The sequence below is a fragment of the Abrus precatorius genome, unplaced genomic scaffold, assembly GCF_003935025.1.
Source record: "Abrus precatorius isolate BTA unplaced genomic scaffold, Abrus_2018 Scaffold10, whole genome shotgun sequence".
NCBI lineage: Eukaryota > Viridiplantae > Streptophyta > Magnoliopsida > Fabales > Fabaceae > Abrus > Abrus precatorius.
In genome coordinates, this window is record NW_020874292.1 from 27351313 (window position 1) to 27366470 (window position 15158).

At 31.8% G+C, this 15158-nt stretch overlaps 1 protein-coding gene across 1 annotated transcript; it reads right to left on the minus strand.

Annotated features, from left to right (window-relative positions):
- Window positions 1-9767: 9767 nt before the first annotated feature.
- LOC113848160 (uncharacterized GPI-anchored protein At1g61900-like) lies at window positions 9768-14476 on the minus strand. Its single transcript, XM_027477559.1, has 8 exons — window positions 14166-14476; window positions 12799-12975; window positions 12102-12707; window positions 11628-11873; window positions 11477-11488; window positions 11052-11192; window positions 10795-10839; window positions 9768-10277 (listed from the first exon to the last, which is right to left on the minus strand). The coding sequence occupies exons 1-8, from the start codon at window positions 14248-14250 to the stop codon at window positions 10207-10209; spliced, it is 1383 nt and encodes a 460-aa protein (XP_027333360.1). The 5' UTR covers window positions 14251-14476; the 3' UTR covers window positions 9768-10206.
- Window positions 14477-15158: the final 682 nt, after the last annotated feature.

Here is a 15158-nt window from a genome sequence, read left to right on the forward strand (position 1 = left end):
TGAAAACACGATTTTATGGGTAAACTTTTTATCTTACTTGTTAAGTTGTCTGTATAGTGCACAAATTTGTGTATATTCAATGCTTTTGATAATTGACATTTAATATATAAATATTTTTATGAAATATTCAAAAAATGATTTGAAACTCAAAAGATAAAAACAACAATAACTAAAAAGATAAAACACACTTAAAAATAATGATAATAGTATTAAAAACATTCAGTTAAAAGTTAAGGTAGGAAATTTTAATTAATCAATTAATTAACTCGGATTTTTCAATTGACCGATTCAAGTTAAAAGATTAATTGATTGGTTACTACAAAATAAATCAACTTATTTAGCTCCTTACTAAAAATACCTGTTGTCGAACAATATATATAGACCTACGTTTTTCACTATATTGCATTCTTAATTGAATGGGTCATTCACGGAGTTTCGAATTGTATTCTTAAATATTTAGCGGCGCAAATCTTGTGAATTAATCAAAATTAATCTACCTATATATATATTTTTTTTCTGAAATTTGTAAAAAGTAAAACAGTAAATAAATCTAAAAGATATGACCTGGCACGAATTTAAACAATATAAACATATTTATTTTAACGCAAATCACGAATTAAATAAGATATAAAAAAATTAGTAATTAATATATTTTAAAAAATGTTTTTATACAAGGGAAAATATTTTAAACTCATGCAAAGTCACAATCAAAACATATTTGAGTTTAAAAAATATTTTAAACACGAGTAATCTAAAAATTTATAGATCATTCAATTACTGACTTTTTACACAAATAAAATAAAAAAATTATTATTTTCTATATATCTTAAAATAAATTACATAAATATCCTAAAAGTATATATAATAGTCATCATTTGTTATACGAATTCTATAATGAAGGATGATCATGAGAATCATGATATGAATTAGTTAATCCCTATAATTAAGCTATTCCCTATTATTAGTCAATTGTAATTATTATAGAATCATCGTTATAATGTCTAGCATGATTGTAGGATCGACATCTTACTTTTCTAGTGTATATATATATTCATGTATTCACCGTTTGTAATTCAAAGAAAATAAATATACAAGATTCATTTTTTCTTTCTTGGTATTAGAGCACTTAAGCCTCGACGGCTCTTGATCCGAAAGAGAAACCATGTCATCCACTACAAATTCCAATCACAAAAATGATCTTCCATCCACTGTATCTGTCAAGCTGGACAGAGACAACTTTCCACTATGGAAATCACTGGTGTTACCTATCGTCAAAGGTGCCAGGCTCGATGGTTACATGTTAGAGAAAAAGGAGTGCCCTGAAGAATTCATTCTTGCTGCAGATTCAAGCAAAAAGTCCAATCCTGATTTTGAAAACTGGCAAGCATATGATTAACAACTCCTTGGTTGGTTGATGAATTCCATGACTGCTGACATAGCAACACAGTTATTACACTGTGAAACCTCAAAGCAACTTTGGGATGAAGCTCAAAATCTAGCTGGTGCTCACACAAGGTCACGAGTTACTTACCTCAAATTTGAGTTCCATAGCACCAGAAAAGGAGGCATGAAAATGGCAGATTATCTGTCCAAAATGAAGAATTTGGCTAATAAACTCAAACTTGCAGGAAATGAAATCTCAAATTCTGATCTCCTCATTCAAACTCTGAATGGTTTGGATTCGGAATATAAACCTGTAGTTGTCAAATTATCTGATCAAACTACACTCAGTTGGGTCGATCTACAGGCTCAATTACTGACCTTTGAAAGTAGAATTGAGCAACTAAATAGCCTCACCAACCTAAACCTCAATGCAACTGCAAATGTGGTTAACAAAGTTGATCACAAGGGAAATAGGTTCAACACAAACAGCAACTGGAGAGGTTCCAACTCTAGAGGTTGGAGAGGAGGCAGAGGAAGAGGTAGAACATTTAAGCCAACATGCCAGGTCTGCAACAAGATGGGACATACAGCAATGCACTGCTACTACAGATTTGACAAAGCCTACTCAAACTCTAATCATTCAACAGACAATGAAAAACAAGGCTCTCCCAATGCCTTCCTAGCTTCTCAAAACTCAGTTCAAGACTATGACTGGTACTTTGACAGTGGTGCTAGCAACCATGTCTCACATCAAAAAGACACGTTTGGTGATCTCACTGAACATCATGGTAAGAACTCTCTAGTAGTTGGAAATGGTGAAAAGTTACAAATTGTTGGAACAGGTTCCTCAAAACTACATTCTATCAATTTGCATAATGTCTTATATGTGCCAAATATTACCAAAAACCTATTGAGTGTGTCCAAATTAGCTGCTGATAATCATATTCTTGTTGAGTTTGATGCAAATTCTTGCTTTGTAAAGGACAAGCTGACAGGGAAGGTACTTCTAAAAGGGAAACTTAAGAATGGACTGTATCAGCTCTCAGAAACAGAAAGAGACTCATGTGCCTTGGTGTCTGTCAAAGAAAGCTGGCATAGGAAACTTGGACATCCTAATAATAAAGTCTTAGACAAGGTCTTAAAAGATTGTAATGTGAAATTGTCACCTAGTGATGATCTTAGTTTTTGTGAGGCTTGTCAGTATGGCAAGCTGAATTTTTTGCCTTTTCAATCTTCTTCCTCTCATGCTCAGGATATCCTTGAATTGGTACACACTGATGTATGGGGACCTTCACCAATAATGTCATCATCTGGTTTTAAATATTATGTCCATTTTATTGATGATTTCACTAGGTTTACATGGATTTATCCTTTAAAACAAAAATCAGACACTGCTCATGCTTTCATCCAGTTCAAAAATATGGTAGAAAATCAGTTCAACAAAAGGATTAAAACAATACAGTGTGATGGTGGTGGTGAATATAAAGCTATTCAGAAACATGTTGTAGAAACAGGAATGCAGTTCAGAATGTCATGTCCATATACATCACAACAGAATGGCAGAGCCGAAAGAAAACACATGCACATTGCAGAACTTGGATTGACACTACTAGCACAAGCTAAAATGCCTCTAAGTTACTAGTGGGAAGTATTCTCCACTGCAACTTTCATTATAAACAGACTGCCCTCACCAGTAACTCAAAATAAAAGCCCTTATTTTGTTCTGCATAAAAAAGAACCTGATTACAACTACTTAAAAACCTTTGGTTGTGCCTGCTACCCTTGTCTCAAGCCTTATAATCAACACAAGTTGTAGTTCCACACAACTAGATGTGTTTTCTTGGGCTACAGCAACTCTCACAAAGGGTATAAATGTGTCAATTCTCATGGCAGAATATTCATCTCAAGACATGTTGTCTTCAATGAAGATCACTTCCCATTCCATGATAGTTTTCTTAATACAAGAGTTCCTCTGAAAACACTAACTGAGAATTCATCTGGTCTGTTTCCATTGCATGTCACAGGTACCTCACTTAGAGAAGACATTGTTCCTTCTAACAATGGCTTACATTTCAAAACCAATTGAGAACACAGAAGCTTCAAATGAACAAGTTCAAGAGAATGATACTGAATCTGCTGAATCAGATACAAACACAAGACTTCCTGAGGTAGGCAGGATGCAAACTAGAAGCAAGCATGGGATCTACAAGCCAAAGCTACCATATATTGGATTAACTGAAAACTGTGTTGAAGAGAAGGAACCAAAAAATGCAAAAGAAGCTCTCCAAAGATCACAGTGGAAAGATGCTATGCACAAAGAAATTCAGGCATTGCATTTCAATCAGACTTGGACATTAGTACCATATCAAGCTCAAGATAGCATCATTGACTCCAAGTGGGTGTTCAAAACCAAGTACAAAGCAGATGGCACCATTGAAAGGAGAAATGCCAGATTAGTTGCAAAGGATTTTCAACAAACAGCTGGATTAGATTATGAAGAAACCTTCAGTCCTATTGTCAAGGCCAGCACAATCAGAATTATTCTTGCAATTGCAGTTCACCTCAATTGGGAAGTAAAGCAGCTTGACATAAATAATGCTTTTCTCAATGGTTATCTGAAGCAACCAGTATATATGAATCAACCAGAAGGTTTTATAGATCCAGATAAACCCAATCATATCTGTAAACTATCTAAGGCAATCTATGGACTCAAACAAGCACCAAGAGCCTGGTTTGACAGGCTCAAAAATAGCTTGCTGAGATGGGGTTTTCAGAACACAAAAAATGATACATCACTCTTCATCCTAAGAGGTAAAAGTCATATCACTTTTCTTCTCATATATGTTGATGATATAATAGTGACAGGAAACAACACCAATTTCTTGGACGCCTTTATCAAACAACTCAACACTGTGTTCTTCGTAAAGGATCTTGGTCAATTACATTATTTCTTGGGCATAGAAGTTCACAGAGATGCAACTGGTATGTACTTAAAGCAGTCCAAGTACATAAAAGATTTGCTAAAGAAATTCAAGATGGAAAGTGCATCATCCTGTCCCACTCCTATGGTCACCGGCAAGCAGTTTACAATTGAAGGGGAGAAACTCAAAAATCCAACAAAGTTCAGACAAGCCATAGGAGCATTACAGTATCTGACAAATACAAGACCTGACATTGCTTTCTCTGTGAACAAACTTAGTCAATTCATGAGTTTTCCAACTTTAGATCACTGGCAAGGCATCAAGAGAATTTTAAGGTACCTCCAAGGCACCAGTCACTATTGTCTTCACATTAAATGCTCTACTGATCTAGACATAGCAGGTTTTTCAGATGCAGATTGGGCCACTAGTATAGATGATCGAAAATCTATGGCAGGCCAATGTGTTTTCCTTGGAGAAACACTTGTTTCTTGGTCCTCAAGGAAGCAGAAAGTAGTATCAAGGTCCAGCACAGAATCAGAATATAGAGCCTTGGCTAATTTAGCTACTGAAATAGCTTGGACTCGCTCACTTCTTACTGAATTAAAACTCCCTCAGCCAAGGAAACCGATACTATGGTGTGATAACTTGAGTCCCAAGGCATTAGCTTCAAATCCAGTCATGCATGCTCGATCGAAGCATATTGAAACTGATGTGCATTACATCAGAGATCAAGTACTACAAGATAAAGTCATTGTAGCATATGTTCCATCAACTGATCAAATTGCTGACTGTCTTACCAAAGCCTTGACACATATAAGATTCAATCAATTAAGAGACAAACTTGGAGTGACTCCCTCACCATCAGTTTGAGAGGGGAAGTTAGAGAATCAATCAATCCCTTGATATACGAATTCTATAATGAAGGATGATCATGAGAATCATGATATGAATTAGTCAATCCCTATAATTAAGCTATTCCCTATTATTAGTCAATTGTAATTATTATAGAATTATTGTTATAATGTCTAGCATGATTGTAGGATCGACATCTTACTTTTCTAGTGTATATATATATTCATGTATTCACCGTTTGTAATTCAAAGAAAATAAATATACAAGATTTATTTTTTCTTTCTAGGGATTCATCACGAAGGCAAGTGCTCCAACGGAAGCTATCAATCAAAAGAGAAGACCAAGTAGTGGTAGTTAACCAAGGGAGAGAACAGCTCATCCGTCGGATGAGATCCCTCTACTTCACATTTTTTGCTTATCTTTTTCTTCTTGCATTGATGACGCTTCCAAAGCAGTTTTGTCTCCACCTCAACCTTCTCTGCTCCCAGCTGGGTATCTCCAAAGACTTGAGCTAAGGGATTGTTTATTGAATGTCCCATATAGTTATCATGCAATCAAATTAACTCTAAAAGCTACAAGTAATGAGTGACATCTTTTCAGCATATCATGCATATTGTGTGCAACACGTTATATCAAAATTTGTTGTAAGGTTCAAGAACAGAGGTGCAAAGTGATTGCTAATGAATGTTATCATCTCACTCTAATGTTTACACTTAATTTCAAAATTTTCTCATCATCAAATGACATTTTTATTTATTTATAATAAATTTCTTTCTAATCAACTTTAATTATGTATTATAAAGTTAATTATAATTGACTTCTTTCGAAAACATATTCATGTGTGAGTAAAAGTTAATTTAAATTGACTCGTGTGTAAATAAAAGTTGAAATCAGAATAAAAGTTAAATTAAAGTAATTTTTATATAAAAAATTTAAAAATAAAATAGAAGTTAATTTAAATTGACTTATATGTAAAAAAAATTTTAAATGTAGAATAAAAGTCGATTTAAATTAATTTCTATAATTTTTAAAATTATATCTATAATAAAAATCGATTTAAATCGATTTATGTTATACGTACTTTTAATATATTTACATAATTTTTTTAAAGTATTTAAAAAATAATAAATTTTTTTATTTTATTTGAGTAAAAAAACCTCAATTACTTGTGTCAATTTTTAAATTATTTGTGTACCTTAATTTGAAATAAAAACATATTTGTCTTTTCTTTATCCCATCACGTAATCTCGACGCATCAAAACATCTGTACGAATATAAAATAAAATTATTAAATGGTATCGATACAGTCGTGTTTTATTATTAAATTACGATGCAAAAGAGATATATGGCATAATAAATATAAAATATAAAATATAAAATAAAAGTCATTCATAAAATTAATAATAAACGTGATTAAAATGTTTATAAATCAGAATTAATACCATCATTCGGCAATTAAATGGAGCGGTGCAGTGGAGTGGGGCACCTCTTTACAACAGCCACCTCCCTCACTAAATGTTACTCGAGCCATAAAATGCTTGGCATCTTATTATTATTATTATTATATTTTAAACTTATTTTGATAATTTTATAACATGATTTTAAAAAATAATTTATTTTAATAAATTAAATTATTAACATATTTTAAATACGAATTTGAGGATGCACTTAGTTGCCATGCCTACTAGGCAGCCGCGTCCAACGTGACGGCCACTCCAGTAAGAAGGTAAAGTTGAACAGGTAACCTCGTCGAATTGGTGTATAAAAGGTTTATCTGTTTTTTAGTTAGAATATTATTTTTTATACTTTTTATTAAAAGTATATAATTATCACTCCTTTAATAATTAATTTATCTAAAAAGAAGAAAATTTAAGAAAGGAAAGGTTGTGAGATGACATGTAACAGGCAGCGTTGGCAGATTTGTTCAGATAACGGCGACAAAATAAAAAAGAGTGGTTGATGAATAAGTTAAATAGTTAATTTTAATAAAAATAATTAAATATCTTAATTTATATATTTTTAACCAGTAAATAAAAATAGTGAAAATATAATTCAACACTTGTACCATGATTCGGTCATGGTTTATTATATCATCCTTAACTTGTGGGGTCAAAGGGGCCCTGAACCCCACCTTCATCATTGCTTTCATTTCTACTTCGTTGGGACATTAATATACCCACCTGGGCGTTTCACATTGGAACCTTTTTAGGTGAAGAAGTAAGTTATGGATCTCTCTAACAACTGTGTCTGTGTAACTGTTAGTTAAAAAATTAATAAATAAAAATTGCCAAAATTATATATTTTTTATGTATAATATTGTTTTTCACTGAAATTGTTATATAACATTTTTTAAACTTTTATTTTTAAAATTTAATTTTTTTACTCTAAATTTATATTAAGTGTATATTTCTTCATTTTTCTGGGTTTTAACCTTTCAATAATTTTTTAAAAACATTTGATGTTATTTTTATAAATTTTCAGTAAATAAAAATTTAGAATATGTTCATCCTTAATAAATCATAAAAAAATTGTTTTACACACAAATATACATTGATCTAAATTAGAGAAAAATAAAAAAGTATAGTTATGTAATATTTATTAAATATTATTTTTCATTTACTTATAAATTTTATTATCTTATAATATTTTACACATAATATGTAAGTTCTTCTTTTATTTTTCACATTATAAAAATATATAAGGTGTTACAAGTAGTAAACTGAATAATTTTAAGAAAATAAATTTTTATATAAAAATATTTGGTCTAAATCATAAATATCTTCTATAGAGAAGACTGTTCAAATATTCAAACTTAAAACTACTAATTAATTCATTATAACATCATGCCATTCAATCTATACACTTGGTAACTTTATATGACAAGTTTATAAAAAATATATATATATTGCATATATATAAATAATTATAAATAGAATATAATAAATTATTTAGTAAATAAATCATAATTAACATTGTAATTTAACAATTTTGATTATATAATTAAGTATTTTTTTAAAATAAGGTACTCACTTAAAATAATTTCGTCTACTTATTTACATGACCTCTTTTCTTTAATTGTTAAACATGATGTTCTTTCTCTCAACTGTGTTTAACTGTGGGATTCAGGATGTCTCTTGCAAATGGAATTATTCTCTCTTTCAAATAATTTATCCCAAAATGTTATTAGCTCATTTTGCTCCACTATTCATGTACTGTACAACATATTAATTCACTGTTTTTTTTAATATATACATATTCACACACACACACACACACATATTTATACAGTAAAAAAAATTAAAATATTTTAAAATTTTAACTAGAAATTTTATGTGTTAAAGATAATTTTAAAATTATCTATCCAAATACAGTTTCAACGTAGAGAATGTTCCATGAATTTGGACTCTAAACTTGAGAAATGATAATATTATACTTTTTAATATACTTTAAATTATTAGTTAAAATGTATTGAATAATATAAAAAAATATAAGTCTTACTTTTAAATTTATATTTTTCAACCCTAATTTTATAATTCTCACTAATATGATTGTAATTTTTTAAAATAAATTTTAATTAATAATTAATAATATATTAAAAATTATTTAAAAAGTATGTTGCTAAAAACACTCATTTTCTAAATTTTTCATCAAGTCTAATATAATTATAGAAAAATTTGGAAAAAATAATAGCATTAGATGTCAACTTGAATATGCTCGTAGAAAATCCATTTGAACAAGCTTCACGATGAATTAGAACTATCGAAGAAAAGAAATTTCAACAAGTAGCCAACGTTATAATATAATTATAACATCTTGGTTTTTATTAAAAGTTTGTTGCTTGTATGAGAACTAATTTTTCTAATGTGTGCTCAATAACACATATTAAGAAGTTAAAAGTAAAAAAAATTATTAAAAATAAGAATATTTATTATATTAAAATCATAAAAAAATTCAATGCATATTTTTTAAGAAAATATTAACTAATATTAGTAAACCTTTATAGAAAAAATTATTATACTTTCATAATTTTAATACAATAAATGCATTTTGTATAAAAAAAATTATTTATGAATTTTTAAACTCAGCTTAATTATGGAGTTTAAAAAACTCTACTTTTTATAGTAATTTAAATTATTTAATAAGATATATTTTGAATTTTTTAACATTTACCCTTACACATATATTAGAAAAATTATATGAAAAATAGTCCATCGGCAACCTTTATTTATTAATTTTTACTTTAAGCATGCTTATTTTGATTCGTTTAAAAGCATACATATAGTAGCATACATATAATAAATTCATTTGCGTACCGAGTTGCCCTTTATTTTCCATCATTGCTTTGTTCACATGTGAAATCTTGTACTCATGAGAATGTTTTGCTTTCATGATTTTTATTATGTACAATAGCAATGTCAAAAATAAATTATTTGACTTTGGTAACAAAGAAGTTTCAAATGACTTCTTACATTACAATGGACGAATATTAAATCAGTTTTATGTAATCAAATGTGCTGTTCCTAGTAGCAATTTCCATTTAGCTGATTGTGTGTAATAAAAGAAAAGGGTCTTGTACATAAAAGAGGTAACAAGTAGGGTCACAATGATTGTAGAAGCTTCTATATCCACATTCATAAGAAAAATTTATTTTGTTTTGTTCTCAACTTTACCGGCCAAAGAAAATCCATTAAGAACATGTCTCTAAAGAGAAATAGCAGTATAGCACAGAATTCTAAAATATGCCTATAACTTAAAGAGGATGATTACAAAACCTTGTTCAACGGCAATCTAGGTTTGCACATCAATTACTGTATAACCTAAGCTTTCTAAATTTCCTTATATACAAAAAATTTATTACACGAGCACACAAGAATGATGAACCAATAAGATGAGAAACAGATTGGACTTCACCTCCAATTTAGACTTCCCTTTCCCATAAGACCGGTCACAATTGAATAACAATTAACCTTTGGCATACCTAACACCCGCACAAAAACCCTCTTGGTTGGAAGACTAGGGAATTAGCTTCGTTTAACAAGAAGCCTCATAGCTACACGATTGTCATCAAGAGAAACGATAAAGCAACAAGCAGGAAAAACAGAACGTCATGACTATAGAGACCTGCAGAACAGGAAAATTTAGTCAGTCACACATAAGAAATTTTCATTTCCATATTTATTTAGGAATTTTCTTATTATATACCTCAAGCCAAACACAATTGCCTCTCGGATTTGGACATATATTGTGGGACAGACAAATAATTTGAAATTATATTTAGAATTTATATTTGTATTTTGATAAATTTATTTGAACAAATTCACTGTATTTTGGTAAATAAGTTTAGATTTGTATTTAATGTATTTTGGCGGACTTAGATTTGTATATTTTGATGAATTCATGTATTAAGAAACAAAAATCAATTCAAACCATCTTAGGTTGGATTTGAACAGATCAAATTACATTTCGAACCGAATCAATTGGGTGATATTATATAAGAAAAACCAATTAGTTCAGATCAACTAACTTTTTCCTCGCAAAAGTAATTCAATTAAATCCAGTTCAAACTTTAAACACCGTTTAAGAACTTCATAGATTACTGAATAGCGAATAAGCAGAACAAATTGAAACGGTTTCTTACAACTTTGACTAGATGCTGCCGCAGGCAGAGCAGGGATGTTGACAGCTGCAGTTCCAACAAGGTAGGTTAAAAAAAATGCACAAATTAAATAGAATATTTATATAGAAAATAAATAAAAATGAAAATTTTAAAGGCAAAAAGAACTCCAAAAATATATAAGATTTTCTTCTTTTTCTCTTTCTCTATGAACAGAGGGAAAAAAATAAAGAACAGTTTGCCTCTCAAAACTATATAAAATTTAATCAGAGTCTACATACATTTATTGCATGATGAAGAAGCCACTTTAAATGTAGAAGGCCAGGGAGCTGGAATATTGTCATTTAGATCACAAAGGAAGCTAATCCCAGTCCTGTCAAATGTAGCATCTGAAGGCAAGCTAGGTAATAGGCAACCAGCCTCTGTTTAGAGCAAATAACATAGCAAGTCACATCTCAGCAGAACATTAAATGCAAGATGGAACATAATGTAGCAACTGTCTCAGCAGAACAATATGCGAAAGTACATAATAAAGAGGATTCAATGACTTTCTTAAAAGCATGTCAGGAATTAGGATTGAAAATGCATTTCAAAAGTAAATCTTTTTTTTTCTTATGTGAACCCTTTTCCACTTCAATCTCCCGGGGATAAAAAAATGTGACAAATTGCAAATAAGTTAAAGACACAATATACATGGAACAGTTACCTTGATTTCCGACTGAAATATCCACATGGTCAATTTCCAAGCCGAGTTGAACAATCAAGATGAAAGAAGAATGATTAACATCAGGTATAAAATATTATTGGTATTGAGTGTTGGTGTAGCATACAAACAAGATCAGTGAAGAAAAACAAACCTTGGAGGGAAAAATCTTTGAGGCTTATGTGACAAATACTATAAACATCTTCAGTAATATTTGATCTTTTCAATTTCATTGCTAAAGTGTCTGCACAATCCAAAGCTTGCAAATTTGTGATGAAGCTCTGCTTTTGCAAGTGAGACACATAACTTTCCATGGCATTACAGCATGCTGTCTTGCTACTTATCCCATTCCCACAACCCTTGGCAACTTGTTTCATGTCAGGGAAAACCAGCGGACACACTGTGACAAAATACAAAGAGGATCTAAGCATAAAATAATGCAGTACTAAAGGACCAGAAGGATTAACAACTTAGCATCGTTAGGAATTTTCACAAAATGATTAGAAGCCACCTAATGTGACCAGCTAAATTCTAATATAATAATCCCATGATAACCATTGAACAAAGACAATCATGAAGGAAAAACCATCCCAACTCCCATTCTATTACTCCTTTTACTCAAACTAACCTTTGTTCACATTGCAATTGGACAATCCTCGAAGAACTTTCTTAGCTTGAGAAGGTTCAAGCTTGCTAGCTACCCACCGAAGGACAACGTTTCTACAATCATTGACCCGGACTGAGTGCTCAGGTTGAACATGCGGTGCATCTACACCCAAAATGTGAGAACCATTTGATGCCATTGCTGTAGCTGCTTCTAATATAGCATTCTGACAGACTTGGTAGCAGCATTCTTTCACAGGATCAATTTTCTCACAGGCAGTAAGGAGCTTAGAAGTATCCACTACGTTATAAAAATCATTCACATTTTTTACTGGGCAAGACGCCTCTGTGAGATTTGAGGAATGAACTGAACATATTTGCCTCAGATTATTACTGGCACCCTGGCCCATCAAAATTTGCTCCACATCTGAAAGGCAATGTTTTGCAACAGTACCGTTCAAGGCAAATATACCAGTACGTTTACTGGATTGACCAATGAGAATTGTGAGAGTGGCTTCCAATTGGGGACAACATATTACATTCGCCAGAAATGGAGCAAAAACCTCCCAGCAATCAATTGCTGTCACACTTATCAAACTTTTGGCAGCACTAAAGTTCAAAGTGCAGAGTCCTGCAAGATACATGAACAAAGACAGTAAGAGAGAGAGAGAAATTCAGACCTTTGAAAATCCAAAACAACCACAAATTATTTAGAAACTAACCTGATAACTTAGGGATAGAGGTATTGGTGAATGGAGTCAATGGTGAAGGTGCAAGAAGAGGAAGAAGGGGTTGAGGAGAACCAAGGGGTGAGATTTTGGGAATGAAATCATCATGGCTATCCAGTAGTTCTGTACCTTGATGATGATCAATTCTACTGCTACGTGATTCAAGTGCATCTGTAACAAAACACAAATGAGAGAAAATCTTTGCCTTTGTGTGTTGTGTGTGTCTCCCTCTTGCTTACTCACTTCGAATAAGTTAGCAAAGCAAAAAATTATGTACACAGAATAACAAATATTACATTGCATTAGATGTCTGAACATATCTTATAGTTCAAAGGTGCTTAAACATGGAAATGTATTTTCAACTCAACATTACTTAATTCCGGTTAATAAAAGCCTCCAGATACCAATTTGAGTTTGTTTTAACTGTTCAGGTGATGTTACAGTGTTAACCCAGTTAATTTTGCTCAACAGCATGAAATGAGAGACTCTACAGATCAGTCAATGATACAATCAGAGAAAAAGACAATTTTTTTAATATAATTGAAATTGGCACTTCTAAATATGTAAAGGAGATCTTGACAACCAAATGTAAAAAATAAGGTTTATTGAGCTGAGCAGAGAACAGCAATGACAACGAATGATAGAGTTAAACTTCAAAATTTCATGGGAAAGGGGATGGTTTCAGTACAGAATCGCCAAAATCATGGACCCAACTATACCAATATTCTGTACAATAGGTCTATGTTCTAAGGGCTAAATCACAAAAGCTCCGTTGTTCAAAGTACAGCTCGCTTAAATACTCCCAGCCAGAAATCAAAGTGTTACTCGTTCGAATAACTTATCAAAAATAGCAACATCTTCTTAACAATTTATACCATGATCTCCAGCGTTTCCAAAATAATTATGAGGAATAATTTACATCAACAACTTAGCCAGCACAGCAATAACAGCAGACAGGTTGAAGGTTAAAACCACACGACCTAGGTTTTTCCTTTTCTTTTGCACACATCATTAGCTGTGAAATAAGAGTAAAACAATTTCAAAACCCTAAATCTTCTACAGGTGGCACTATCCCACCTCATCATATTAAAAATTAGAAATTAGCAATAGAAAAGACAAATCCAAAGAATAATGCAAGTCAACAGAGTTTAGGAAACTCAAAATGAACGAAATTTCATCAACAAGCAATGAGCTTTAACCGTCCAAAGCATGCTCAAAGTTCAAAGCACCAACACTATACTCCCCAAAACAAAAACCACCGAACACGAGAATTCACCACACCCACTTGAGTTATAATATGAGAAATCAAACGAAAATGTTAAAAACCCAGAAAGAGGAACGCTGAGGAAAACAAAACTTACATAGAGGAAGAAGGAACAGTTGGAAAAGAAAGAGGAGCAGGTAATGGGGCTTCATGCCCTTCTCCGGAGCAGAAAGAGAAAGCATTCAAGGAGACAGTGAAAAGGATAATATGTGTGGCATTAGAGACGGAAGAAGAAGAAGGATTGAAAAAGGGTCATGTGTGAAGTGAATGAAGAAGGGGAAGAAAAAAGAAGAGTGAATGCCATGAATGAATGAATGAGGGTTCAAAGTGAGTGGGGACTGTGGGCTGGCAGACTCAGTAATAGCTGTCTGGTGAGACTCATAAGAAGAGAGAGAGAGAGAGAGAGAGAGAGAGAGTAGACCCCACCATTAGTATTGGCAATGAGTTGCACTTAGCTACCGCATTTACGCCATCAAGGGCCTTTTTTTTTTTTTTTTTTCTTTCACCGCTTTCGCCTTTTGCTTCTATTCTATGCGCCAGTTCCTACACACGCGCTCGCACGTGCGCGTTCGACCCAACTAGGTGACACTTCTGGTTGGGTTTGTGAGTGTTAGCAGTTTCCAGGTTTCATGTTTGTGTTTTGGCGCCAACTGGGTCATGTGGCAGTTGGTAGATCGGGTCATTAATTGGGGTCTGTTTGTGGCTGTTGCTTTTATTTATTTTGATTTGGAATTTGGAATTGCAATTGGAAAGGAGGCAATACTCCTACCAGTTCCATTTATGATTATCCCTAATGCATTCAATTCACCTTAATTCTTTATGGTTAATCGCCTATTTCAAGTATGCTTTTCTCATTTTATCCTATAATTAAATCAACCCGGTTTATTATACCAGTCTTTTACAATTAATGACACTTCCCGTTAATACTTGTTATGATTGCCATGTACCATTCTCCATCAATATAAATATTTAACTTTATTTAATCTTTACAACTTAACTCAATTAATCTAAATATCATTATTTTAAAATAACACAAATATCGTCTTTTAATATTTATATTGATTATCATTAAAGTTTGTAATGTTTATTT